The 27825-nt window shown below is 46.8% G+C and overlaps 1 protein-coding gene across 1 annotated transcript in view; it reads right to left on the bottom strand.

The window, feature by feature from the left end:
• Positions 1 to 27825, bottom strand: part of KSR2 (kinase suppressor of ras 2) — a 451469-nt gene that overhangs the window by 347779 nt on the left and 75865 nt on the right. Inside the window, exons 2-3 of the mRNA XM_038762755.1 lie at positions 27683 to 27823; positions 6753 to 6903 (exon numbers count right to left, since the gene is read on the bottom strand). Of these exons, the coding sequence (XP_038618683.1) occupies positions 6753 to 6903; positions 27683 to 27823 (292 nt within the window). The remainder of the gene's footprint in view (positions 1 to 6752; positions 6904 to 27682; positions 27824 to 27825) is intronic.

Below are 27825 nucleotides of genomic sequence, written 5' to 3'. Positions count from 1 at the left end.
TCTCAGGATCATATTCTATCCACTGGACCACGCTGCTTCTCAGCATTAAGGGATCTTCCCCCTCTGGACTGTAAACTCACTGTGGGCAGAATGTGTCTGTTTATTGTTATATCGTAGTCTCCCAAGCACTTAGTACACTGTAAGGCCTTCCCAGATTGAGCCTCCTCCTTCCTCTCCCCCTCCTCCCCTCCCCATCCCCCCCGCCTTACCTCCTTCCCCTCCCGACAGCACCTGTATATATGGATATATGTTTGTACGGATTTATTACTCTATTTATTTATTTATCTTATTTGTACATATTTATTCTACTTATTTTATTTGGTTAATATGTTTTGTTTTGTTGTCTGTCTCCCCCTTCTAGACTGTGAGCCCGCTGTTGGGTAGGCACCGTCTCTATACGTTGCCAACTTGGACTTCCCAAGCGCTTAGTACAGTGCTCTGCACACAGTGAGCGCTCAATAAATATGACTGAATGAATGAATGTAAGCGCTCAGTAGATATGACTGACTGACTTGGGAGAGAACAACGGAATTAGCAGACACTTTCCTTGCTTGTAGTGAGCTTATTAGATGCCAAGCACTGTCCTAAGTACTGACATAGAGATCAATCAATCAATCAATCGTATTTATTGAGCGCTTACTGTGTGCAGAGCACTGTACTAAGCGCTTGGGAAGTACAAGTTGGCAACATATAGAGACAGTCCCTAGAGATGTTATAAGCAGGTAATAATAATAATAATAATAATAATAATAATAATGGCATTTATTAAGTGCTTACTATGTGCAAAGCACTGCTGTAAGTAGTGAGGAGGTTACAAGGTGATCAGGTTGCCCCAAGGGGGGCTCACAGTCTTCATCCCCATTTTCCAGATGAGGTAACTGAGGCCCAGGGAAGTGAAGTGACTTGCCCAAAGTCACACAGCTGACAGTTGGCAGAGCCTGGATTAGAACCCATGACCTCTGACTCCAAAGCCCGGGCTCTTTCCACTGAGCCACGCTGCCTCTCATGAAGCAGGTAGGAAAAAGCCCCTTTCCCACACGGACTCAACGTCTAAGGGGGAGGGAGAATCCTCATTTTACAAATGAAGAAATAATAATAATATTGGTATTTGTTAAGCGCTTACTATTTGCGAAGCACTGGTCTAAGCACTGGGATAGATACAAGCCCCATGTGCGCTCACAGTCTTCATCCCCATTTTCCAGATGAGGTAACTGAGGCCCAGAGAAGTGAAGTGGCTAGCCCAACGTCACACAGCACACAAGTTGCAGAAGAAGGATTAGAACCCAAGCCCTCCGACTCCCAAGCCCGTGCTCTTTCCACTGAGCCACGCTGCTTCTCAACTGAAACCCCAAGCAGCGAAGTGGCTTTTCACGGGTGACACAGCAGGTAACTTCATTCCATTAAATTAAGTATTTATTGAGCGCTTACTGTGTGCAAAGCACCGTACTAAGAGCTTGGGACGTGGCTCACTGGAAAGAGCCCGGGCTTTGGAGTCACAGGTCATGGGTTCAAATCCTGGCTCCGCCAATTGTCAGCTGGGTGACTTTGGGCAAGTCACTTCACGTCTCTGGGCCTCAGTTCCCTCATCTGTAAAATGGGGATGAAGACTGTGAGCCCCCCATGGGACCACCTGATCACCTCGTAAACTCCCCAGCGCTTAGAACAGTGCTTTGCACACAGTAAGCGCTTAATAAATGCCATCATTATTATTATTATTATTATTATTATAACAAACTGAAGTGGCAGAGCCACGACTGACTGACTGAATAGCAGATATTCACTGTAGACGTCCTTAAGGACCCCAAATCAGGGGCATGGGGTGCGAGGAAAAAAGGGGTGGTGTGGAAAAGAGGGGAGCAGGGGCAGTGCCTGACATACAGGGATGTTGTGGGGTGGGAGGGTGAGGGAGGGTAATAATAATCATCATCATCATCATCAATCGTATTTATTGAGCGCTTACTATGTGCAGAGCACTGTACTAAGCGCTTGGGAAGTACAAATTGGTAACATATAGAGACAGTCCCTACCCAACAGTGGGCTCACAGTCTAAAAGGGGGAGACAGAGAACAAGACCAAACATACTAACAAAATAAAATAAATAGAATAGATATGTACGAATAAAATAAATAAATAGAGTAAAAAATATGTACAAACATATATACATATATACAGGTGCTGTGGGGAAGGGAAGGAGGTAAAATGGGGTGGATGGAGAGGGGGACGAGGGGGAGAGGAAGGAAGGGGCTCAGTCTGGGAAGGCCTCCTATAATGACATAATATTATATCATTATAATATTATAATGATAATAATAATAGTATTTATTAAGCGCTTACTATGTGCCAAGCACTGTTCTAAGCACCGGGGAAGATACAAGGTCATCAGGTTGTCTCATGTGGGGCTCCCAGTCTTCATCCCCATTTTCCAGATGAGGGAACTGAGGCCCAGAGAAGTGACTTGCCCAAAGTCACCCAGCTGACAAGCAGCGGAGCCGGGATTTGAACCCATGACCTCTGACTCCGAAGCCTGGGCTCTTTCCACTGAGCCACTTTGCTTCTCTATGTAAGTGTTCTGCACTGTAAACTCGCTCTAAGGCGTAAACTCATTGTGGGCAGAGAATGTGTCTATTCATAATAATAATGACGGCGTTTGTTAAGCGCTTACTATGTGCCAAGCAATCAATCAATCAATCAATCGTATTTATTGAGCGCTTACTGTGTGCAGAGCACTGTACTAAGCGCTTGGGAAGTACAAGTTGGCTACATATAGAGCCGGTCCCTACCCAACAGTGGGCTCGCAGTCACTGTTCTAAGCGCTGGGGTAGATTCCAGGTCGTCAGGTTGTCTCACGGGGGACTCACAGTCTTAATCCCCATTTTCCAGATGAGGTCACTGAGGCCCAGAGACGTGAAGTGACTTGCCCAAAGTCACCCAGCTGACAAGTGGCGGAGCCGGGATTAGAACCCATGACCTCCGGCTCCCAAGCCTGTGTTCTGTCCACTGAGCCACGCTGCTTCTCTTCGTACTCTCTTCCAAGCGCTTAGCACAGCGCTCTGCACCTAGTAAGCGCTCAATAAATACAACTGAAAGACCGAATGAAGTTGCCAGGTGGTAAAGCAGTGTGGCCTAACGGGAAGAGATGACCTGCGTTCTAATCCCGGCTTTGCCACTTCTCTACTGTTTGACCTTGGACAAGTCACTTCACTTTTTTTTTTTAATTGTGTTTGTTAAGCGCTCACTATGTGTCAGGCACTGTTCTAAGGTGCAAGCTAATCAGATTGGGCACAGTCCCTGTCCCACATGGGGCTTACAGTCTTAATCCCCATTTTACAAAGGAGATAACCGAGGCACAGAGAAGTGAGGGGACTGATCCAAGGTCACACAGCAGGCAAGTGGCGGAGCCGGGAATCGAACCCATAAATGCTCAGTAAATACAACTGATTGATTGGCTGGTTGATAGACAGGCAAGTTTGGTAATAATAATAATAATAACGGTATTTGTTAAGTGCTTACTATGTGTCAAGCACTGTTCTAAGCACTGGGGTATTCATTCATTCATTCAATCGTATTTATTGAGCGCTTACTGTGTGCAGAGCACTGTACTAAGCGCTTGGGAAGTACAAGTTGGCAACGTATAGAGACGGTCCCAACCCAACAACGGGCTCACAGTCTAGAAGGGGGAGACAGATAACAAAACAAAACATATGGACAGGTGTCAAAATCATCAGAACAAACAGAATTATAGCTATATACAAGGTAATAATAATAACAATAATAATAATGCATATATGTTTGTACATATTTATTACTCCATTTATTTATTTATTTATTTCTCTATTTATTTATTTATTACTCTATTTATTTATTACTCTATTCATTTATTTATTTATTTTACTTGTACATATCTATTCTATTTATTTTATTTTGTTAGTATGTTTGGTTTTGTTCTCTGTCTCCCCCTTCTAGACTGTGAGCCCGCTGTTGGGTAGGGACTGTCTCTATATATTGCCAATTTGTACTTCCCAAGCGCTTAGTACAGTGCTCTGCACACAGTAAGCGCTCAATAAATACGATTGATTGATTGATTGATTGACTAATGGCATTTATTAAGTGCTCACTATGTGCAAAGCACTGTTCTAAGCGCTGGTTGTCCCAGGTGGGGCTCATAGCCTTCATCCCCATTTGACAGATGAGGTAAAACTGAGGCCCAGAGAAGTGAAGTGACTTACCCAAAGTCACACAGCTGACAAGTGGCAGAGCCAGGAATCGAACCCAGTAAGTAAGTGCTCAATAAATACAACTGATTGATTGGCTGACTGATAGACCGGCAAGTTCGGGAATAATACTAATTATGATGGTATTTGTTAAGTGCTTCCTATGTGCCAAGCACTGTTCTAAGCGCTGGGGAGGTTACAAGGTGATCAGGTTGTCCCACGGGGGGCTCACAGTCTTCATCCCCATTTTTCAGCTGAGATTACTAAGGCCCAGAGAAGTGAAGTGACTTATCCAGAGTCACCCAGCTGACAAGTGGTGTATGTATGTATGCATATATATGTATATATGTTTGTACATATTTATTACTCTATTTATGTATTTATTTATTTTATTTGTACATATCTATTCTATTTATTTTATTTTGTTAGTATGTTTGGTTTTGTTCTCTGTCTCCCCCTTTTAGACTGTGAGCCCACTGTTGGGTAGGGACTGTCTCTAGATGTTGCCAATTTGTACTTCCCAAGCGCTTAGTACAGTGCTCTGCACATAGTAAGCGCTCAATAAATACGATTGATGATGATGATGAAGTGGTGGAGCCGGGATTTGAACCCACGACCTCTGACTCCCAAGCCCGGGCCCTTTCCACTGAGCCACGCTGCTTCCCAAAGAGAAGATTAAGAGACAAGACCCCCCCTCGACTCCCCCAATCCTGCCTCTGCCCCTTCTTTCCTGGAAGGGGACAGGGAAGCGATTCTAGGCCTGAATAATAATAATAATAATAATAATAATAATAATAATAATAATAATAATAATAATAATAATAATAATAATAATAACGATGGTATTTATTAAGCGCTTACTATGTGCCAAGCACTGCTCTAAGCACTGGGGAGGTTACAAGGTGATCAGGTTGTCCCACTGGGGGCTCATTTTCCAGACGAGATAACCGAGGCCCAGAGAAGTGAAGTGACTTGCCCAAAGTCACCCAGCTGACAAGTGGCGGAGCCGGGAATTGAACCCATGATGATGATGGTATTTGTTAAGCGCTTACTATGTGCAAAGCACTGTTCTAAGCGCTGGGCAGGCTACAAGGTGATCAGCTTGTCCCCCGGGGGGCTCACAGTCTTCATCCCCATTTTCCAGATGAGGGAACTGAGGCCCAGAGAAGTGAAGTGACTCGCCCAAAGTCACCCAGCTGACAATTGGCGGAGCCGGGATGACCGCTGCAGCATGACTCAGTGGAAAGAGCCCGGGCTTTGGAGTCAGAGGTCCTGGGTTCAAATCCCGGCTCCGCCACTTGTCAGCTGGGTGACTTTGGGCAAGTCCCTTCACTTCTCCGGGCCTCAGTTCCCTCATCTGTAAAACGGGGATGAAGACTGTGAGCCCCCCGTGCGACAACCTCTCCCCCTCGTCCTCCTCTCCATCCCCCCATCTTACCTCCTTCCCTTCCCCACAGCCCCTGTATATATGGATATATGTTTGTACAGATTTATTACTCTATTTATTTATTTATGCATTTTACTTGTACATCTCCATTCTATTTATTTTATTTTGTTAGTATGTTTGGTTTTGTTCTCTGTCTCCCCCTTTTAGACTGTGAACCCACAGTTGGGTAGGGACTGTCTCTAGATGTTGCCAACTTGGACTTCCCAAGCGCTCTGCACACAGTAAGCGCTCAATAAATACGATTGATTGATTGATTGATGGACACCCGATCACCCTGTAACCTCCCCAGCACTTAGAACACTGCTTGGCACATAGGAAGCGCTTAATAAATCACCATCAATCGTATTTCTTGAGCACTTACTATGTGCAGAGCACTGTACTAAGCGCTTGGGAAGTACAAACTGGCAACACATAGAGACGGTCCCTACCCAACAGTGGGCTCACAGTCTAAAAGGGGGAGACAGAGAACAAAACCAAACATACTAACAAAATAAAATAAATAGAATGGATATGGACAAGTAAAATGCATAAATAAATAGAGTAATAAATCTGTAATAAATCTCCCCCTCGTCCCCCTCTCCATCCCCCCATGTTACCTCCTTCCCTTCCCCACAGCACCTGTATATATGTATATATGGTTGTACGTATTTATTACTCTTTATTTATTTTACTTGTACATTTCTATCCTATTGATTTTATTTTGTTGGGATGTTTGGTTCTGTTCTCTGTCTCCCCCCTTTCAGACTGCGAGCCCACTGTTGGGTAGGGGCCGCCTCTATGTGTTGCCAATCTGTACTTCCCAAGCGCTTAGTCCAGTGCTCTGCACATGGTAAGCGCTCAATAAATACGATTGATTGATTGATTAAAAGATGCCACAAATGCCATTATGATGATGCTGCTGATGATTTCCACTGAGCCACGCCGCTTCTTTCTGCTGCCGGCCCTTCGGAAGAGGGGCTGGTCAGTGTTTGGCTGGATTTTCCGCCATCACCTTCACTATTTCTCCTGCTCTTCCTCCTCCTCCTCCTCCTCCTCCTCTCCCTCCTCCTCTTCCTCCTCCTTTTCCTCCTCCTCCTCCTCCTCCTGGGGCTCACCGGCCATGTGGACATTCCTCAGGCAGGCGAGGGAGGCGTTGAGGCGGGCGCATTCCTCCTCGTTGGCCCCAAACTTCTCCATGGCCGCGCACACCTGCTGCTCCGACATATCCAGCAGCTCCTCCAGGCTCAGCTGCCCCAGGGCCATTTCCTGGGCGAAGCGGGAGAGGGAAACACGGAAAGACAGAGAAACCATCCATCATTTATTATTATTAATCATCATCATCAATCGGATTTATTGAGCGCTTACGAAGCGCTTGGGAAGTCCAAATTGGCAACATCTAGAGACGGTCCCTACCCAACAGCGGGCCCACAGTCTAGAAGGGGGGAGACGGAGAATAAAACCCAACATACTAACAAAATAAAATAAATAGAATAGATATGTACAAATAAAATAAATAGAGTAATAAATATGTACAAAAATATATCCATATATACAGGTGCTGTGGGGAAGGGAAGGAGGAAAAATGGGGTGGATGGAGAGGGGGACGAGGGGGAGAGGAAGGAAGGGGCCCAGTCTGGGAAGGCCTCCTTCATCAATCGGATTTATTGAGCGCTTACTAGGTGCAGAGCACTGTACTCAGCGCTTGGGAGGTTACTTGTCAGCTGTGTGACTTGGAGCAAGTCACTTGACTTCTCTGTGCCTCAGTGACCTCATCTGTAAAATGGGGATTAATTCATTCCATCGGTTTTATAGAGCGCTTACGGAGTGCAGAGCACTGTGCTAAGCACTTGGGAAAATACATTAATAAGGGCATTTCTTAAGCGCTTCCTAGGTGCCCAGCACTGTTCTAAGCGCTGGGGAGGTTACTTGTCAGCTGTGTGACTTGGGGCAAGTCACTTCACTTCTCTGTGCCTCAGTGACCTCATCTGTAAAATGGGGATTAATTCATTCCATCATTTTATTGAGCGCTTACGGAGTGCAGAGCGCTGTGCTAAGCACTTGGGAAAATACATTAACAAGGGCATTTCTTAAGCGCTTCCTATGTGCCCAGCACTGTTCTAAGCGCTGGGGAGGTTACTTGTCAGCTGTGTGACTTTGGGCAAGTCACTTGACTTCTCTGTGCCTCAGTGACCTCATCTGTAAAATGGGGATTAATTCATTCCATCGTTTTTATTGAGCGCTTACGGAGTGCAGAGCACTGTGCTAAGCACTTGGGAAAATACATTAACAAGGGCATTTCTTAAGCGCTTACTATGTGCCCAGCACTGTTCTAAGCGCTGGGGAGGTTACTTGTCAGCTGTGTGACTTGGGGCAAGTCACTTGACTTCTCTGTGCCTCAGTGACCTCATCTGTAAAATGGGGATTAATTCATTCCATCGGTTTTATTGAGCGCTTACGGAGTGCAGAGCACTGTGCTAAGCACTTGGGAAAATACATGAACAAGGGCATTTCTTAAGCGCTTCCTATGTGCCCAGCACTGTTCTAAGCGCTGGGGAGGTTACTTGTCAGCTGTGTGACTTGGGGCAAGTCACTTCACTTCTCTGTGCCTCAGTGACCTCATCTGTAAAATGGGGATTAATTCATTCCATCGGTTTTATTGAGCACTTACGGAGTGCAGAGCACTGTGCTAAGCACTTGGGAAAATACATTAACAAGGGCATTTCTTAAGCACTTACTATGTGCCCAGCACTGTTCTAAGCGCTGGGGAGGTTACTTGTCAGCTGTGTGACTTTGGGCAAGTCACTTGACTTCTCTGTGCCTCAGTGACCTCATCTGTAAAATGGGGATTAATTCATTCCATCGTTTTTATTGAGCGCTTACGGAGTGCAGAGCACTGTGCTAAGCACTTGGGAAAATACATGAACAAGGGCATTTCTTAAGCGCTTCCTATGTGCCCAGCACTGTTCTAAGCGCTGGGGAGGTTACTTGTCAGCTGTGTGACTTGGGGCAAGTCACTTCACTTCTCTGTGCCTCAGTGACCTCATCTGTAAAATAGGGATTAATTCATTCCGTCGTTTTTATTGAGCACTTACGGAGTGCAGAGCACTGTGCTAAGCACTTGGGAAAATACATTAATAAGGGCATTTCTTAAGCGCTTCCTATGTGCCCAGCACTGTTCTAAGCGCTGGGGAGGTTACTTGTCAGCTGTGTGACTTGGGGCAAGTCACTTGACTTCTCTGTGCCTCAGTGACCTCATCTGTAAAATGGGGATTAATTCATTCCATCGGTTTTATTGAGCGCTTACGGAGTGCAGAGCACTGTTCTAAGCACTTGGGAAAATACATTAACAAGGGCATTTCTTAAGCGCTTCCTATGTGCCCAGCACTGTTCTAAGCGCTGGGGAGGTTACTTGTCAGCTGTGTGACTTGGGGCAAGTCACTTGACTTCTCTGTGCCTCAGTGACCTCATCTGTAAAATGGGGATTAATTCATTCCATCGGTTTTATTGAGCGCTTACGGAGTGCAGAGCACTGTGCTAAGCACTTGGGAAAATACATTAACAAGGGCATTTCTTAAGCGCTTACTATGTGCCCAGCACTGTTCTAAGCGCTGGGGAGGTTACTTGTCAGCTGTGTGACTTGGGGCAAGTCACTTGACTTCTCTGTGCCTCAGTGACCTCATCTGTAAAATGGGGATTAATTCATTCCGTCGCTTTTATTGAGCGCTTACGGAGTGCAGAGCACTGTGCTAAGCACTTGGGAAAATACATGAATAAGGGCATTTCTTAAGTGCTTACTATGTGCCCAGCACTGTTCTAAGCGCTGAGGAGGTTACTTGTCAGCTGTGTGACTTGGGGCAAGTCACTTCACTTCTCTGTGCCTCAGTGACCTTATCTGTAAAATGGGGATTAATTCATTCCATCGTTTTTATTGAGCGCTTATGGAGTGCAGAGCACTGTGCTAAGCACTTGGGAAAATACATTAACAAGGGCATTTCTTAAGCGCTTACTACGTGCCCAGCACTGTTCTAAGCGCTGGGGAGGTTACTTGTCAGCTGTGTGACTTTGGGCAAGTCACTTGACTTCTCTGTGCCTCAGTGACCTCATCTGTAAAATGGGGATTAATTCATTCCATCGTTTTTATTGAGCACTTATGGAGTGCAGAGCACTGTGCTAAGCACTTGGGAAAATACATTAACAATGGCATTTCTTAAGCGCTTCCTATGTGCCCAGCACTGTTCTAAGCGCTGGGGAGGTTACTTGTCAGCTGTGTGACTTGGGGCAAGTCACTTCACTTCTCTGTGCCTCAGTAACCTCATCTGTAAAATGGGGATTAATTCATTCCATCGTTTTTATTGAGCGCTTACGGAGTGCAGAGCACTGTGCTAAGCACTTGGGAAAATACATTAACAAGGGCATTTCTTAAGTGCTTACTATGTGCCCAGCACTGTTCTAAGCGCTGGGGAGGTTACTTGTCAGCTGTGTGACTTGGGGCAAGTCCCTTGACTTCTCTGTGCCTCAGTGACCTCATCTGTAAAATGGGGATTAATTCATTCCATCGTTTTTATTGAGCGCTTACGGAGTGCAGAGCACTGTGCTAAGCACTTGGGAAAATACATTAACAAGGGCATTTCTTAAGCGCTTCCTATGTGCCCAGCACTGTTCTAAGCGCTGGGGAGGTTACTTGTCAGCTGTGTGACTTGGGGCAAGTCACTTCACTTCTCTGTGCCTCAGTTACCTCATCTGTAAAATGGGGATTAATTCATTCCATCGGTTTTATTGAGCGCTTACGGAGTGCAGAGCACTATGCTAAGCACTTGGGAAAATACATTAACAATGGCATTTCTTAAGCGCTTACTATGTGCCCAGCACTGTTCTAAGCGCTGGGGAGGTTACTTGTCAGCTGTGTGACTTGGGGAAAGTCACTTGACTTCTCTGTGCCTCAGTGACCTCATCTGTAAAATGGGGATTAATTCATTCCATCGGTTTTATTGAGCGCTTACGGAGTGCAGAGCACTGTGCTAAGCACTTGGGAAAATACATTAATAAGGGCATTTCTTAAGCGCTTCTTATGTGCCCAGCACTGTTCTAAGCGCTGGGGAGGTTACTTGTCAGCTGTGTGACTTGGGGCAAGTCACTTGACTTCTCTGTGCCTCAGTGACCTCATCTGTAAAATGGGGATTAATTCATTCCATCGGTTTTATTGAGCGCTTACGGAGTGCAGAGCACTGTGCTAAACACTTGGGAAAATACATTAATAAGGGCATTTCTTAAGCGCTTACTATGTGCCCAGCACTGTTCTAAGCGCTGGGGAGGTTACTTGTCAGCTGTGTGACTTTGGGCAAGTCACTTGACTTCTCGGTGCCTCAGTGACCTCATCTGTAAAATGGGGATTAATTCATTCCATCGTTTTTATTGAGCGCTTACGGAGTGCAGAGCACTGTGCTAAGCACTTGGGAAAATACATGAACAAGGGCATTTCTTAAGCGCTTCCTATGTGCCCAGCACTGTTCTAAGCGCTGGGGAGGTTACTTGTCAGCTGTGTGACTTTGGGCAAGTCACTTGACTTCTCTGTGCCTCAGTGACCTCATCTGTAAAATGGGGATTAATTCATTCCATCGTTTTTATTGAGCGCTTACGGAGTGCAGAGCACTGTGCTAAGCACTTGGGAAAATACATGAACAAGGGCATTTCTTAAGCGCTTCCTATGTGCCCAGCACTGTTCTAAGCGCTGGGGAGGTTACTTGTCAGCTGTGTGACTTGGGGCAAGTCACTTCACTTCTCTGTGCCTCAGAGACCTCATCTGTAAAATGGGGATTAATTCATTCCATCGTTTTTATTGAGCGCTTACGGAGTGCAGAGCACTGTGCTAAGCACTTGGGAAAATACATTAACAAGGGCATTTCTTAAGCGCTTCCTATGTGCCCAGCACTGTTCTAAGCGCTGGGGAGGTTACTTGTCAGCTGTGTGACTTGGGGCAAGTCACTTCACTTCTCTGTGCCTCAGTTACCTCATCTGTAAAATGGGGATTAATTCATTCCATCGGTTTTATTGAGCGCTTACGGAGTGCAGAGCACTGTGCTAAGCACTTGGGAAAATACATTAATAAGGGCATTTCTTAAGCACTTACTATGTGCCCAGCACTGTTCTAAGCGCTGGGGAGGTTACTTGTCAGCTGTGTGACTTGGGGAAAGTCACTTGACTTCTCTGTGCCTCAGTGACCTCATCTGTAAAATAGGGATTAATTCATTCCGTCGTTTTTATTGAGCGCTTACAGAGTGCAGAGCACTGTGCTAAGCACTTGGGAAAATACATTAATAAGGGCATTTCTTAAGCGCTTCCTATGTGCCCAGCACTGTTCTAAGCGCTGGGGAGGTTACTTGTCAGCTGTGTGACTTTGGACAAGTCACTTTACTTCTCTGTGCCTCAGTTACCTCATCTGTAGAATGGGGATTAAGACTGTGAGCCCCATGTGGGACAACCTGTTCACCTTGTATCCTCCCCAGCGCTTAGAACAGTGCTTTGCACATAGGAAGCGCTTAACAAATACCAACATTATTATTATTACAAGGTGATCAGGTTGTCAATCAATCAATCAATCGTATTTATCGAGCGCTTACTCTGTGCAGAGCGCTGTTCTAAGTGCTTGGGAAGTCCAAGTTGGCAACATCTAGAGACGGTCCCTACCCAACAGCGGGCTCACGGTCTAGAAGGGGGAGACAGACAACGAAACCAAACGTATTAACAAAATAAAATAAAGAGAATAGATATGGACTATTTGCACTAGATATGGACGGTCTTCATCCCCATTTGACAGATGAGGGAACTGAGGCCCAGAGAAGTGAAGTGACTTGCCCAAAGTCCCCCAGCTGACAGAGCCGGGATTTGAACCCATGACCTCCGACTCCAAAGCCAAGGGCTTAGTACAGTGCTCTGCACACAGTAAGCGCTCAATAAATACGATTGATTGATTGATTGATTCCCACTTCATTCAATGTTTGAACATTTGTTGGGTAGGGACCATCTCTCGATGTTGCCAACTTGTCCTTCCCAAGCGCTCAGCACAGTGCTCGGCACACAGTCAGCGCTCAATAAATGCGCTTGAATGAATGAATAATCAATGATGGCATTTGTTCATGCATTCCCTCATTCAATCGCATTTATTGAGCGCTTACTCTGTGCTAGGCGCTTGGAAAATCCAATTGGGCAACGGTTAGAGACAGTCCCGACCCAAAAATGGGCTCACAGTCGAGACTTTTGTTCTCTGTCTCCCCTTTTTAGACTGTGAGCCCACTGTTGGGTAGGCACTGTCTCTATATGTCGCCAATTTGTACTTCCCGAGCGCTTAGTACAGTGCTCTGCACATAGTAAGCGCTCAATAAATACGACTGATGATGATGATGATGAGAAGGGGGAGACGGACAACGAAATAAAACCGACAGACAGGCATCGAGAGCACCAAAATTGACAAATTCATTCAATCGTATTTATGGAGCGCTTACTGTGTGCAGAGCAGAATTATAGATCCATACACATCATTAATAAAATAAATAGAATAATAAATCTATGCTAATATACACCAGGGCGGTGAAGGGGGTAGAGCGGAGGGAGGAACTCGGAGCGATGGGGAGGAGGAGAAGAGGAAAAATGGGGGTTTTGTTTGTTCTTTAAGCACTTACTAAGTGCCAAGCACTTACTATTGCCAATTTGTACTTCCCAAGCGCTTAGTACAGTGCTCTGCACATAGTAAGTGCTCAATAAATACGATTGATTGATTGATTGATTGCCAAGCACTGTTACTGAGCACTTACTGCGTGCAGAGCACCAGTCTCAGTGCTTGGAAAAGTGTGTATATAGCTATAAATCTATTTATCTATTTTGATAATAATGATGATGGTATTTGTTAAGCGCTTACTAAGTGCGAAGCACTGTTCCAAGCGCCGGGGGGATACAAGGTCATCAGGTTGTCCCATGTGGGGCTCACAGTCTTCATCCCCATTTTCCAGATGAGGTCACTGAGGCACAGAGAAGTGAAGTGGCTTGCCCGAGATCACACAGCTGATGAGTGGAGGAGCCGGAATTCGAACCCATGACCTCTGCTTCCCAAGCCCGCACTCTTTCCACTGAGCCCCGCTGCTTCTCTATTTGATTCATTCATTCATTCAATCGTATTTATTGAGCGCGTACTGTGTGCAGAGCACTGTACTAAGCGCTTGGGAAGTCCAAGTTGGCAACATATAGAGATGGTCCCTACCCAACAGTGGGCTTACAGTCTAGAATCTAGAATTTGATGCTATTGACGCCTGTCTACTTTTGTTTTGTTTTGTTGTCTGTCTCCCCCTTCTAGAGACTGTGAGCCCGTTGTTGGGTAGGGGTTGTCTCTATCTGTTGCCGAATTGTACTTTCCAAGCGCTTAGTACAGTGTCATAATAATAATGATGGCATTTATTATGCGCTTACTATGTGCAAAGCACCGTTCTAAGCGCTGGGGAGGTTACAAGGTGATCAGGTTGTCCCACGGGGGGCTCACAGTCTCAATCCCCATTTTCCAGATGAGGGAACGGAGGCCCAGAGAAGTGAAGGGACTTGCCCAAAGTCACACAGCTGACAAGTGGTGGAGCCGGGATTTGAACCCACGACCTCTGACTCCAAAGCCCGGGCTCTTTCCACTGAGCCACGCTGCTTCTCTTCATCATCATCATCAATCGTATTTATTGAGCGCTTACTGTGTGCAGAGCACTGTACTAAGCGCTTGGGAAGTACAAGTTGGCAACATATAGAGACGGTCCCTACCCAACAGTGGGCTCACGGTCTAAAAGGAGGAGACGGAGAACAAAACCAACCATACTAACAAAATAAAATAAATAGAATAGATATGTACAAGTAAAATAAATAGAGTAATAAATATGTACAAACATATATACAGGTGCTGTGAGGAAGGGAAGGAGGTAAGATGGGGGGATGGAGGGGGGGGACGAGGGCGAGAGGAAGGAAGGGGCTCAGTCTGGGAAGGCCTCCTGGAGGAGGTGATTCTGCACACAATAAGCACTCAATAAATATGACTGAATGAATGGATGAATCTATAATTCTATTTACCTATTTTGATGCTATTGACGCCTGTCTCCTTGTTTTGTTTTGTTGTCCGTCTTCCCCTTCTTGACTGTGAGCCCGTTATTTTTTTAATGGCATTTATTAAGCGCTTACTACGTGCAAAGCACTGTTCTAAGCGCTGGGGAGGTGGCAAGGTGATCGGGTTGTCCCACGTGGGGCTCACAGTTTTAATCCCCATTTTCCAGATGAGGGAACTGAGGCCCGGAGAAGTGAAGTGACTTGCCCAAAGTCACACAGCTGACAATTGGCGGAGCTGGGATTTGAACCCATGACCTCTGACTCCAAAGCCCGGGCTCTTTCCACTGAGCCATACTGCTTGTTGTGCCCGTTGTTGGGTACGGGTTGTCTCTATCTGTTGCCGAATTGTTCTTTCCAAGCACTTAGTACAGTGCTTTGCACACAATAAGTGCTCAATAAATACGATTGATTGAATGAATGAATCTATAATTCTATTTATCTATTTTGATGCTATTGACGCCTGTCTCCTTGTTTTGTTTTGTCGTCTGTCTCCCCCTTCCTAGACTGTGAGCCCGTTGTTGTGTAGGGACCGTCTCTATAAGTTGCCAATTTGTACTTTCCGAGCGCTTAGTCCAGTGCTCTGCACCCAGCAAGCGCTCAATAAATACGATTGAATGAACAAATCTATAATTCTATTTATCTATTTTGATGCTACTGACGCTTGTCTCCTTGTTTTGTTTTATTGTCTGTCTCCCCCTTCTAGACTGTGAGCCCGTTGTTGGGTAGGAACCGTCTCTGTTGACAAACAATAATAATAATAATGGCATTTATTAAGCACTTACTATGTGCCAAGCACTGTTCTAAGCGCTGGGGAGGTTACAAGGTGATCAGGTTGTCCCATGGGGGGCTCACAGTCTTCATCCCCATTTTACAGACGAGGTGACTGAGGCCCAGAGAAGTTAAGAGACTTGCCCAATGTCTCACAGCTGACAACTGGCGGAGCCGGGATTTGAACCCATGACCTCTGACTCCAAAGCCCGGGATCTTTCCATTGAACCACGCTGCTTCATGTTGTTGTTCTACCCGTTGTTGGGTACGGGTTGTCTCTATCTGTTGCCGAATTGTTTTTTCCAAGCGCTTAGAACAGTGTTCTGCACATAATAAGTGCTCAATAAATACGATTGAATGAATGAATCTATAATTCTATTTATCTATTTTGCTGCTATTGATGCCTGTCTCCTTGTTTTGTTTTGTTTTGTCGTCTGTCTCCCCCTTCCTAGACTGTGAGCCCGTTGTTGGGTAGGGACCGTCTCTATAAGTTGCCAATTTGTACTTTCCGAGCGCTTAGTCCAGTGCTCTGCACACAGCAAGCGCTCAATAAATACGACTGAATGAACAAATCTATAATTCTATTTATCTATTTTGATGCTATTGACGCTTGTCTCCTTGTTTTGTTTTGTTGTCTGTCTCCCCCTTCTAGACTGTGAGCCCGTTGTTGGGTAGGGATTGTCTCTGTTGACAAACAATAATAATAATAATGGCATTTATTAAGCGCTTACTATGTGCTAAGCACTGTTCTAAGAGCTGGGGAGGTTACAAGGTGATCAGGTTGTCCCATGGGGGGCTCACAGTCTTCATCCCCATTTTACAGACGAGGTGACTGAGGCCCAGAGAAGTTAAGAGACTTTCCCAATGTCTCACAACTGACAATTGGAGGAGCCGGGATTTGAACCCATGACCTCTGACTCCAAAGCCCGGGCTCTTTCCACTGAACCACGCTGCTTCATGTGGTTGTTGTACCCGTTGTTGGGTACGGGTTGTCTCTGTTGCCGAATTGTTTTTTCCAAGCGCTTAGTACAGTGTTCTGCACATAAGTGCTCAATAAATACAATTGAATGAATGAATGTATAATTCTATTTATAATAATAATAATAATAATGGCATTTATTAAGCGCTTACTATGTGCAAAGCACTGTTCTAAGCACTGGGGAGGTCACAAGGTGATCAGGTTGTCCCACGGGGTCTCACAGTCTTCATCCTCATTTTACAGATGAGGGAACTGAGGCCCAGAGAAGTGAAGTGACTTACCCAAAGTCACACAGCTGGCAATTGGTGGAGCCGGGATTTGAACCCATGACCTCTGACTCCAAAGCCTGTGCTCTTTTCCACTGAGCCATGATGCTTCTCAATATTTATTCTCAATATTTATCTATTTTGATGCTATTGATGCCTGTCTCCTTGTTTTGTTTTGTTGTCCGTCTCCCCCTTCCTCGACTGTGAGCCCGTTGATGGGTAGGGACCGTCTCTGTTGCCGATTTGTACTTTCCAAGCGCTTAGTCCAGTGCTCTGCACACAGTAAGCGCTCAATAAATAGGACTGAATGAACAAATCAATAATTTTATTTATCTATTTTGATGCTATTGACACTTACCTCCTTGTTTTATTTTTTTGTCTGTCTCCCCCTTCTAGACCGTGAGCCCGTTGTTGGGTAGGGATTGTCTCTGTTGCCGAATTGTACTTTCCAAGCGCTTAGTACAGTGCTCTGCACACAGTAAATGCTCAGTAAATACGACTGGATGAATGAATTACCTTATAACAATAAACGGTGACATTCCCTGCCCACAACCGGCTTACAGTCTAGGGGAGGGGGGAGACAGACATCAATCCAAATGTACAAAATGACAGCTATGGGCATGAGTGGTGTGGGGTTGGGAGTTAAGCGCTTAGTACAGTGCTCTGCACGCAGTAAGCGCTCAATAAATACGATTGAATGAATGAATGAAAAGTGGGGGAAGAGTAAAGGGATAAGTGAGTCAGGGAGAAGGGGATAATGCGGAAAGGAGAAAAACGGGAGAGGCATGGGCAGACAAGGCGCTCCATAAACATTCATTCATTCATTCATTCAATGCCATCATTATAATTATTATTATCTTGCCACCTGCCTGCTGTGTGACGTTGGGCAAGTCACTTAACATCTCTTTTTATTTATTTATTTATTTATTTATTTATTTTGCTTGTACATATCTATTCTATTTATTTTATTTTGTCCATATGTTTGGTTTTGTTCTCTGTCTCCCCCTTCTAGACTGTGAGCCCGCTGTCGGGTAGGGACCGTCTCTAGATGTTGCCAACTTGGACTTCCCAAGCGCTTAGTACAGTGCTCTGCACACGGTAAGCGCTCAATAAATACGATTGATTGATTGATTGATTGATCTCTGTGCCTCCATTTCTTCATCTGTAAAATAGGGATTAAATACCTGTTCTCCCTCCCTTTTTTAATGGCATTTATTAAGCGCTTACCATATGCAAAGCCCTGTTCTAAGCGCTGGGGAGGTTACAAGGTGATCAGGCTGTCCCCCCAGGGGGCTCACAGTCTTTATCCCCATTTTCCAGATGAGGGTACCTGTTCTCCCTCCCTTTTTTATGGCATTTATTAAGCGCTTACTATGTGCAAAGCACTGTTCTAAGCACTGGGGAGGTTACAAGGTGATCAGGTTGTCCCCCCGGGGGGCTCACGGTCTTCATCCCCATTTTCCAGATGAGGGAACTGAGGCCCAGAGAAGTGAAGTGAGCCCACTGTTGGGTAGGGACCGTCTCTATACGTTGCCAACTTGAACTTCCCAAGCGATTAGTACAGTGCTCTGCACACGGTCAGCGCTCAATAAATACGACTGAATGAATTTATTAAGCGCTTACTATGTACAAAGCACTGTTCTAGACTGTGAGCCCACTGTTGGGTAGGGACCGTCTCTATATGTTGCCAACTTGGACTTCCCAAGCGCTTAGTGCAGTGCTCTGCACATAGTAAGCGCTCAATAAATACGATTAAATGAATGAAGTGACTCGCCCAAAGTCCCACAGCTGACAATTGGCAGAGCCGGGATTTGAACCCACGACCTCCGACTCCAAAGCCCGGGCTCTTTCCACTGAGCCACGCTGCTCGACTGTGAGTCGGTCAGTCACATTAGAGAAGCAACGTGGCTCAGTGGAGAGAGCGCAGGCTTGGGAGTCAGAGGTCATGGGTTCTAATCCCGCCTCCCCCACGTCTGCTGTGTGACCTTGGGCAAGTCACTTCACTTCTCTGGGCCTCAGTTCCCTCATCTGTAAAATGGGGATTAAGACTGGGAGCCCCACATGGGGCAACCTCATCTCCTTGTGTTCCCCCAGCGCTTAGAACAGTGCTTTGCACATAGTAAGCGCTTAACAAATACCAACATTATTATTTACTGTGAGCCCGCTGTTGGGTAGGGACCGTCTCTAGGTGTTGCCAACTTGTACTTCCCAAGCGCTTAGTACAGTGCTCTGCACACAGTAAGCGCTCAATAAATACGATTGATTGACTGAGCGCTTACTGTGTGCAGAGCACTGGACTAAGCGCTTGGGAGAGTACGATACAACAATAAATGGACACATTCCCTGCCCACATGGAGCTCTCCGTCTATGGTGGAGACAGTTATTAATATTAATAGATGAATTACAATATGTCTCTCCCCTAATGCTTAGTACAGCGTTTGCTGCTCAGTAAGTTCTTAGCAAATATCATAATTATTATCAATTGATCGAACAATGGTATTGATCGCCTCTTGACCACAGACATTTCCTCATTAAATAGAGTAATAAAGACGTACAAACATCTATACAGGTGGTGTGGGGAGGGGAAGAAGGTAAGGCGGGGGGATGGGGAGGAGGGGGAGAGGAAGGCTCATCTGCTGTGTGGCCTTGGGTAAGTCACTTCATGTCTCTGGGCCTCAGTTACCTCACCTCTAAAATGGGGATGAAGACTGTGAGCCCCACGGGGGACAACCTGATCACCTTGTATCCCCCCAGCGCTTAGAACAGTGCTAGACCGTGAGGCCGTTGTTGGGACTGTCTCTATATGTTGCCGACTTGTATTTCCCAAGCGCTTAGTACAGTGCTCAGTACACAGTAAGCGTTCAATAAATACGATTGAATGAATTAATGAATGAATGAATGGCACAAGTGCTTAACAAATACCAACTTTATTATTATTATTTTTATTATTAACTGGCAGAGTCAGGATTAGAACCCATGTCCTCTTTGTATTATTATCATTATTTTTATTATTAAGTGGCAGAGTCAGGATTAGAACCCATGTCCTCTTTGTATTATTATTATTATTATTGTTATTATTAAGTGGCAGAGTCAGGATTAGAACTCATGTCCTCTTTGTATTATTATTATTGTTATTATTATTATTATTATTATTATTATTGTTGTTGTCATTATAGATGATGATGATGGTGATGGTGATGATGATGATGACTGATGTTGTGATGATGATGATTATGATGATGATGCAGCGTGGCTCAGTGGAAAGAGCCCGGGCTTTGGAGTCAGGGGTCATGGTTTCAAATTCCGCTCCGCCAATTGTCGGCTGCGTGACCTTGGGCAAGTCACTTCACTTCTCTGGGCCTCAGTTCCCTCATCTGTAAAATGGGGATGAAGACTGTAAGCCCCACGTGGGACAACCTGATCACCTTCTAACCTCCCCTTAGAACAGTGCTTGGCACAGAGTAAGAGCTTAACAAATGCCATCATTATTATTATTATTATCAAATAGGATTGACTGCATGATAATGACAATGACAGACAAGCAGCATGGCTCAGTGGAAAGAGCCTGGGCTTGGGAGTCAGAGGTCATGGGTTCAAATCCCACTCTGCCCCTTATCGGCTGTGTGACTTTGGGCAAGTCACTTCACTTCTCTGGGCCTCAGTTCCCTCATCTGTAAAATGGGGGTGAAGACTGGGAGCCCCAGGTGGAACACCCTGATCACTTTGTATCCCTCCCCAGTGCTTAGAACAGTGCTTTGCACATAGTAAGTGCTTAACAAATGCCACTATTATCATTATTATTATTACCCCAGTGCTTAGAACAGTGCTTGGCACATAGTGTTTAACAAATGCTATTATTATTATTATTATTATTATTATTATTATTATTATTATTATTATTATTATTATTATCCCAGTGCTTAGAACAGTGCTTGGCACATAGTAAGCGTTTAACAAATGCCATCATTATTATTATTACTATTATCCCAGTGCTTAGAACAGTGCTTGGCACATAGTAAGCACTTAACAAATGTCATTATTATTATTATTATCAAATAGGATTGACTGCATGATAATGACAATGACAGACAAGCAGTATGGCTCAGTGGAAAGAGCCTGGGCTTGGGAGTCAGAGGTCATGGGTTCAAATCCCACTCTGCCACTTATCGGCTGTGGGACTTTGGGCAAGTCACTTCACTTCTCTGGGCCTTAGTTCCCTCACCTGTAAAATGGGGATGAAGACTGTGCGCCCCACGGGGGACAACCTGATCACCTTGTATCCCTCCCCAACGCTTAGAACAGTGCTTTGCACATAGTAAGCGCTTAACAAATGCCATAATTATTATTATCATTATTATCCCAGTGCTTAGAACAGTGCTTGGCACATAGTAAGTGTTTAACAAATGCCATCATTATGATGAGGATGATGAGGATGATGATTTCTAGACTGTGAGCCCAATGTTGGGTAGGGACCGTCTCTATATGTTGCCAACTTGTACTTCCCAAGCGCTTAGTCCAGTGCTCTGCACACAGGAGGCACTCAATAAATACGATTGAATGAATGAATGAGTGAACTTGTACTTCCCAAGCGCTCAGTACAGTGCTCTGCACCTCGTAAGCACTCAATAAATACGATTGAACGAATGAATGAATGAACTTGTACTTCCCAAGCGCTTAGTACAGTGCTCTGCACCCAGTAAGTGCTCAATAAATACGATTGAATGAATGAATGAGTGACCTTGTACTTCCCAAGCGCTTAGTTCAGTGCTCTGCACCCAGTAAGCGCTCAATAAATACGATTGAATGAATGACCTTGTACTTCCCAAGCGCTTAGTACAGTGCTCTGCACCCAGTAAGCGCTCAATAAATACGATTGAATGAATGAATAAACTTGTACTTCCCAAGCGCTTAGTCCAGTGCTCTGACCCAGTAAGCACTCAATAAATACGACTGAATGAATGAATGAGTGAACTTGTACTTCCCAAGCGCTTAGTACAGTGCTCTGCACTCAGTAAGCGCTCAATAAATACGATTGAATGAATGAATGAATGAACTTGTACTTCCCAAGCGCTTAGTCCAGTGCTCTGCACCCAGTAAGCGCTCAATAAATACGATTGAATGAATGAATGAATGAATGAATGATGATGATATATATGTATATCCTGTATATATGTCTATATGTTTGTACATATTTATTACTCTATTTATTTATTTATTTATTTAACTTGTACATATCTATTCTATTTATTTTATTTTGTTAGTATGTTTGGTTTTGTTCTCTGTCTGTTGGGTAGGGACCGTCTCTATATGTTGCCAACTTGTACTTCCCAAGTGCTTAGTCCAGTGCTCTGCACACAGTAAGTGCTCAATAAATACGATTGATTGATTGATTGATTGATTCTAGACTGTGAGCCCACTGTCGGGTAGGGACTGTCTCTATATGTTGCCAACTTGTACTTCCCAAGCGCTTAGTCCAGTGCTCTGCACACAGTAAGTGCTCAATAAATACGATTGATCGATTGATTGATTCTAGACTGTGAGCCCACTGTCGGGTAGGGTCCGTCTCTATATGTTGCCAACTTGGACTTCCCAAGCGCTTAGTCCAGTGCTCTGCACCCAATAAGCGCTCAATAAATACGATTGATTGAATGATTGATTGATTGATTGATTGATGAAGTTGTAAGGAGTGAGCCAGGAGAGGTGTGAGCGTCGTGTGCCGCATTTCCCGCCCCACGTGGCCCTGGAGAGCCGAGGCTGAGCCGAACCTCAGCCGAACGGAGCCGAAAGGACCCGAACGGACCCGAACGGAGCCGAAAGGACCCGAACGGGGCCGAACGGACCCGAAAAGCCCTGAGAGGAGCCGAACGGACCCGAATAGCCCCGAAAGGAGCCGACCGGGCCCGAACGGACCCGAAGGGACCCGAACGGAGCCGAAAGGATCCGAACGGATCCGAAAGGACCCGAACGAAGCCGAACGGAGCCGACTCCCTCGGCCAGACCGAAGCCGCGGCGCCCTCCTGTGGCCCCCGCTCGGAAATGCAGGGCCGCCGCTCCCCACCAACTCGCCCTCCTGCAAGGTCAATCAATCAATCAATTAATCGTATTTATTGAGCGCTTACTGTGTGCACAGCACTGTACTAAGCGCTTGGGAAGTACAAGTTGGACCATTAATAATAATAATGATGGCATTTATTAAGCGCTTACTATGTGCAAAGCACTGTACACGTCACTTCTCTGGGCCTCAGTTCCCTCATCTGTAAAATGGAGATGAAGACTGTGAGCCCCCAGTGGGATAACCGGATCACTCTGTAACCTCCCTGGCGCTTAGAACAGTGCTTTTTTTTAATGGCATTTATTAAGCGCTTACTATAATAATAATAATAATGGCAGCGCTTACAATAATAATAATAATAGCATTTATTAAGCGCTTACTACGTGCAAAGCACTGTTCTAAGCGCTGGAGAGGTTACAAGGTGATCAGATTGTCCCACGGGGGGCTCACAGTCTTCAGCCCCATTTTACAGATGAGGTAACTGAGGCACAGAGAAGTGAAGTGACTTGCCCAAAGTCACATAGCTGGCAATTGGCAGAGACAGGACTTGAACCCATGACCTCGGACTCCAAAGCCCATTCTCTTTCCACTAAGCCACGCTGTTTCTCTGATGATGAAGCACTTGGAAAGAGTAATTCCAAGTATAATCATAATTCCAGAGAAGCATTGTGGCTCAGTGGAAAGAGCCCGGGCTTTGGAGTCAAAGGTCTTGGGTTCAAATCCCAGATCCGCCACTTGTCAGCTGTGTGGCTTTGGGCAAGTCACTTAACTTCTCTGGGCCTCAGTTCCCTCATCAGTAAAATGGGGATTAAGACTGTGAGCCCTGCGTGGGACAACCTGATCACCTTGTATCCTCCTCAGCGCTTAGGACAGTGCTTTGCAGAGTAAGTGCTTAACAAATGCCATCATCATTATTATTATTATTAATCCCCATTGTACAGATGAGGGAACTGAGGCCCAGAGAAGTGAAGTGACTTGCCCAAAGTCACACAGCTGACAATTGGCAGAGCAGGGATTTGAACCCATGACCTCTGACTCCAAAGCCTGTGCTCTTTCCACTGAGCCACGCTGATTCTCTAATAATAATGATGATGGCATGCATTAAGCGCTTACTCTGTGCAAAGCACTGTTCTAAGCGCTGGGGAGGTTACAAGGTGTTCAGGTTGTCCCACGGGGGGCTTAATAATAGTAATAATAATAATAATAATGGCATGTATTAAGCACTTACTATGTGTAAAGCACTGTTTTAAGCACTAGGGAGGTTACAAGGTGATCAGGTTGTCCCACGTGGGGCTCACAGTCTTCATCTTCTAGACTGTGAGCCCGCTGTCGGGTAGGGACCGTCTCTATATGTTGCCAACTTGTCCTTCCCAAGCGCTTAGTACAGTGCTCTGCACACCGTAAGCGCTCAATACATACGACTGAATGAATGAATGAATCCCCATTTTACGGATGAGGGAACTGAAGCTCAGAGAAGTGAAGCGACTCGCCCAGAGTCACACAGCTGACAAGTGGCAGAGCCGGGATTAGAACCCACAACCTCTGACTCCCAAGCTCGGGCTCTTTCCACTGAGCCACGCTGCTCCTCTGGCATTGTCATGATCATGCAGTCAATCCTATTTATTAAGCGCTTACTGTGCTCACACCACTGGACTGAGCGCTTGCAGTCTCGTTGTGGGCAAGAATTGTCTCGTGATCATCACCATCATCATCAATCGTATTTATTGAGCGCTTACTATGTGCAGAGCACTGTACTAAGCGCTTGGGAAGTACAAATTGGCAAAACCAAACATACTAACAAAATAAAATAAATAGAATAGATATGTACAAGTAAAATAAATAAATAAATAGAGTAATAAATATGTACAAACATACATCCTATTTATTTCCATCCTATTTATTGAGCACTTATGGGTAGGGATTATCTCTCTGTGGGCGCGGGTTGTCACCGTTTATTGTTGCATTGGACCTCCCCAGCGCTTAGCCCAGTGCTCCGCACACAGTAAGCGCCTAATAAATACGACTGAATGAATGAATGAATGATCCCTATTTTACAGAGGAGATCAATGAGGCAAGAGAAGTGAAGTGACTTATCCAAGGTCACACAGCAGACTTGTGGCAGAGCCAGGATGAGAACCCACAAACTTCTGACTCCATTCATTCATTTAATCGTAATTATTGAGTGCTTACTGTGTGCAGAGCACTGTACTAAGCGCTTGGAAAGTACAATTCGGCAATCCCTACCCAACAACAGGCTCAATCCCAGGCTCGGGCTCTAGCCGCTATACAATGTTGCTTCTCATATAATAATAATTATAATAATAAAATAATAATAATGGTATTCTTTAAGCACTTACTTTGTGCCGGGCACTGTACTAAGCGCTGGGTGGATACAAGCAAACCGGATTGGACACATTCCCCGTCCCATTTGGGTCTCACAGTCTCAATCCCCATTTCCCAGATGAGGGAACCGAGGCCCAGAGAAGTGAAGTGACTTGACCGAGGTCACACAGCCGACAAGGGGTGAGCCAGAATTGCCATTCAATCGCATTTACTGAGCGCTTACTGTGTGCAGAGCACTGTACTAAGCGCTTGGCAGGCAGTCAATCCTATTTACTGAGCGCTTCCTCTCCCCCTTTTAGACTGTGAGCCCACTGTTGGGTAGGGACTGTCTCTAGATGTTGCCAACTTGTACTTCCCAAGCGCTTAGTACAGTGCTCTGCACACAGTAAGCGCTCAATAAATACGATTGGTGATGATGATGATGTGTGCAGAGCACTGTACTAAGCCCTTGGGCGAGTACAAGACAACAATAAGCAGACACATTCCCTGCCCACCACGAGCTTACAGTCTAGAGGGGGGAGACCGACATTAATAGAAATGAGTCAATAATCAATGCCTGTAGACTGTAAGCTCGTTGTGGGCAGAGAATGTGTCTGTTCTATTTTTAGGGTGTACTCACCCAGGCGCTTAGTACAGTGCTCTACACACAGTAAACGCTCAATTAATATGTTTGACTGAAAATAAGGGATGTGGGCAAAAATAGTGTGGGGTCGGGGGGGGGGGACAGGGCCCAGAGGAGACGGGGCCGGGGGAGACAGAGGCTGGGGGAGACAGGGCTGGGGGAGACAGAGGCTGGGGGAGTTCTTCTAGACTGTGAGCCCACTGTTGGGTCGGGACTGTCTCCATATGTTGCCAACTTGTACTTCCCAAGCGCTTAGTACAGTGCTCTGCACACAGTAAGTGCTCAATAAATAAGGTTGATTGATTGACTGGGGGAGACAGGGCCGGGGGAGACCAGGGCCAGGGGGAGAGAGGACTGGGGGAGACTGGACTGGGGGAGACAGGGCTGGGGGAGACCAGAGCCGGGGGAGACCAGGGCCAGGGGGGACTGGGGCCTGGGGAAACTAAGGCCGTGAGAGACAGGGCTGGGGGAGACAGATGGGGGGGAGACAGGGCTGGGGGAGACAGAGGCTGGGGGAGACAGAGGCTGGGGGAGACCAGGGTCAGGGGAGACTGGAACCTAGGGAGACTAAGGCCGTGAGAGAAAGGGCTGGGGGAGACAGGGCCCGGAGGAGACAGGGCTGGGGGAGACAGAGGCTGGGGGAGACTGAGGCTGGGGGAGACAGAGGCTGGGGGAGACCAGGGCCAGAGGGGACTGGGGCCTAGGGAGACTAAGGTGTGAGAGACAGGGCTGGGGGAGAAAGATGGGGGGAGACAGGGCTGGGGGAGACAGATCAGGGGAGACAGGGCTGGAGGAGACAGGGCCCGGAGGAGACAGGGCTGGGGGAGACAGAGGCTGGGGGTGACAGAGGCTGGGGGAGACAGAGGCTGGGGGAGACCAGGGCCAGGGGGGACTGGGGCCTAGGGAGACTAAGGTGTGAGAGACAGGGATGGGGGAGAAAGATGGGGGGAGACAGGGCTGGGGGAGACAGAGGCTGGGGGAGACAGAGGCTGGGGGAGACAGAGGCTGGGGGAGACAGGGCCCGGAGGAGACAGGGCTGGGGGAGACAGAGGCTGGGGGTGACAGAGGCTGGGGGAGACAGAGGCTGGGGGAGACCAGGGCCAGAGGGGACTAGGGCCTAGGGAGACTAAGGTCATGAGAGACAGGGCTGGGGGAGACAGACTGGGGGAGACAGGGCTGGGGGAGACAGAGGCTGGGGGAGACAGAGGCTGAGGGAGACCAGGGTCAAGGGAGACTGGAGCCTAGGGAGACTAAGGCCGTGAGAGAAAGGGCTGGGGGAGACAGGGCCCAGAGGAGAAGGGCTGGAGGAGACAGATGCTGGGGGAGACGACAGGGCTGGGGGAGACAGAGGCTGGGGGAGACCAGGGCCAGGGGAGACTGGGGCCTAGGGAGACTAAGGTATGAGAGACAGGGCTGGGGGAGACAGATGGGGGGAGACAGGGCTGGGGGAGACAGAGGTTGGGGGAGACTGAGGCTGGGGGAGACCAGGGTCAAGGGAGACTGGAGCCTAGGGAGACTAAGGCCGTGAGAGAAAGGGCTGGGGGAGACAGGGCCCAGAGGAGACAGGGCTGGGGGAGACTGAGGCTGGGGGAGACCAGGGTCAAGGGAGACTGGAGCCTAGGAAGACTAAGGCCGGGAGAGACAGGGCTGGGGGAGACAGACGGGGGGAGACAGGGCTGGGGGAGACTGAGGCTGGGGGAGACAGGGCTGGGGGAGACAGAGGCTGGGGGAGACAGAGGCTGGGGGAGACCAGGGTCAAGGGAGACTAAGGGCGGGAGAGACAGGGCTGGGGGGAGACAGGGGCCGGGGGAGGCAGAGAGCAGGAGAGGCAGGAGGCAGGGGAGACGGAGGGGCGGAGGAGGGGTGGGCAAGGCCCGGGACGCACCTACCTCCATGACCTCCTTGCGCACGTCGACGATCCTAAACCAGTGCAGGATGTGGGGGAAGCCGGCCAGCTTGGCATCGCGTTCTTGCTGGGCCACCTTCCGCTTGCAGGACAGCTGGCGGCTGAAGTATTTCACCAGCTTGCTCT

This window comes from Tachyglossus aculeatus, chromosome 21 (genome assembly GCF_015852505.1).
Source record: "Tachyglossus aculeatus isolate mTacAcu1 chromosome 21, mTacAcu1.pri, whole genome shotgun sequence".
Lineage (NCBI taxonomy): Eukaryota > Metazoa > Chordata > Mammalia > Monotremata > Tachyglossidae > Tachyglossus > Tachyglossus aculeatus.
Note: the sequence above shows the minus strand (reverse complement) of the source record. Positions and strands in the feature narration are given on the sequence as shown.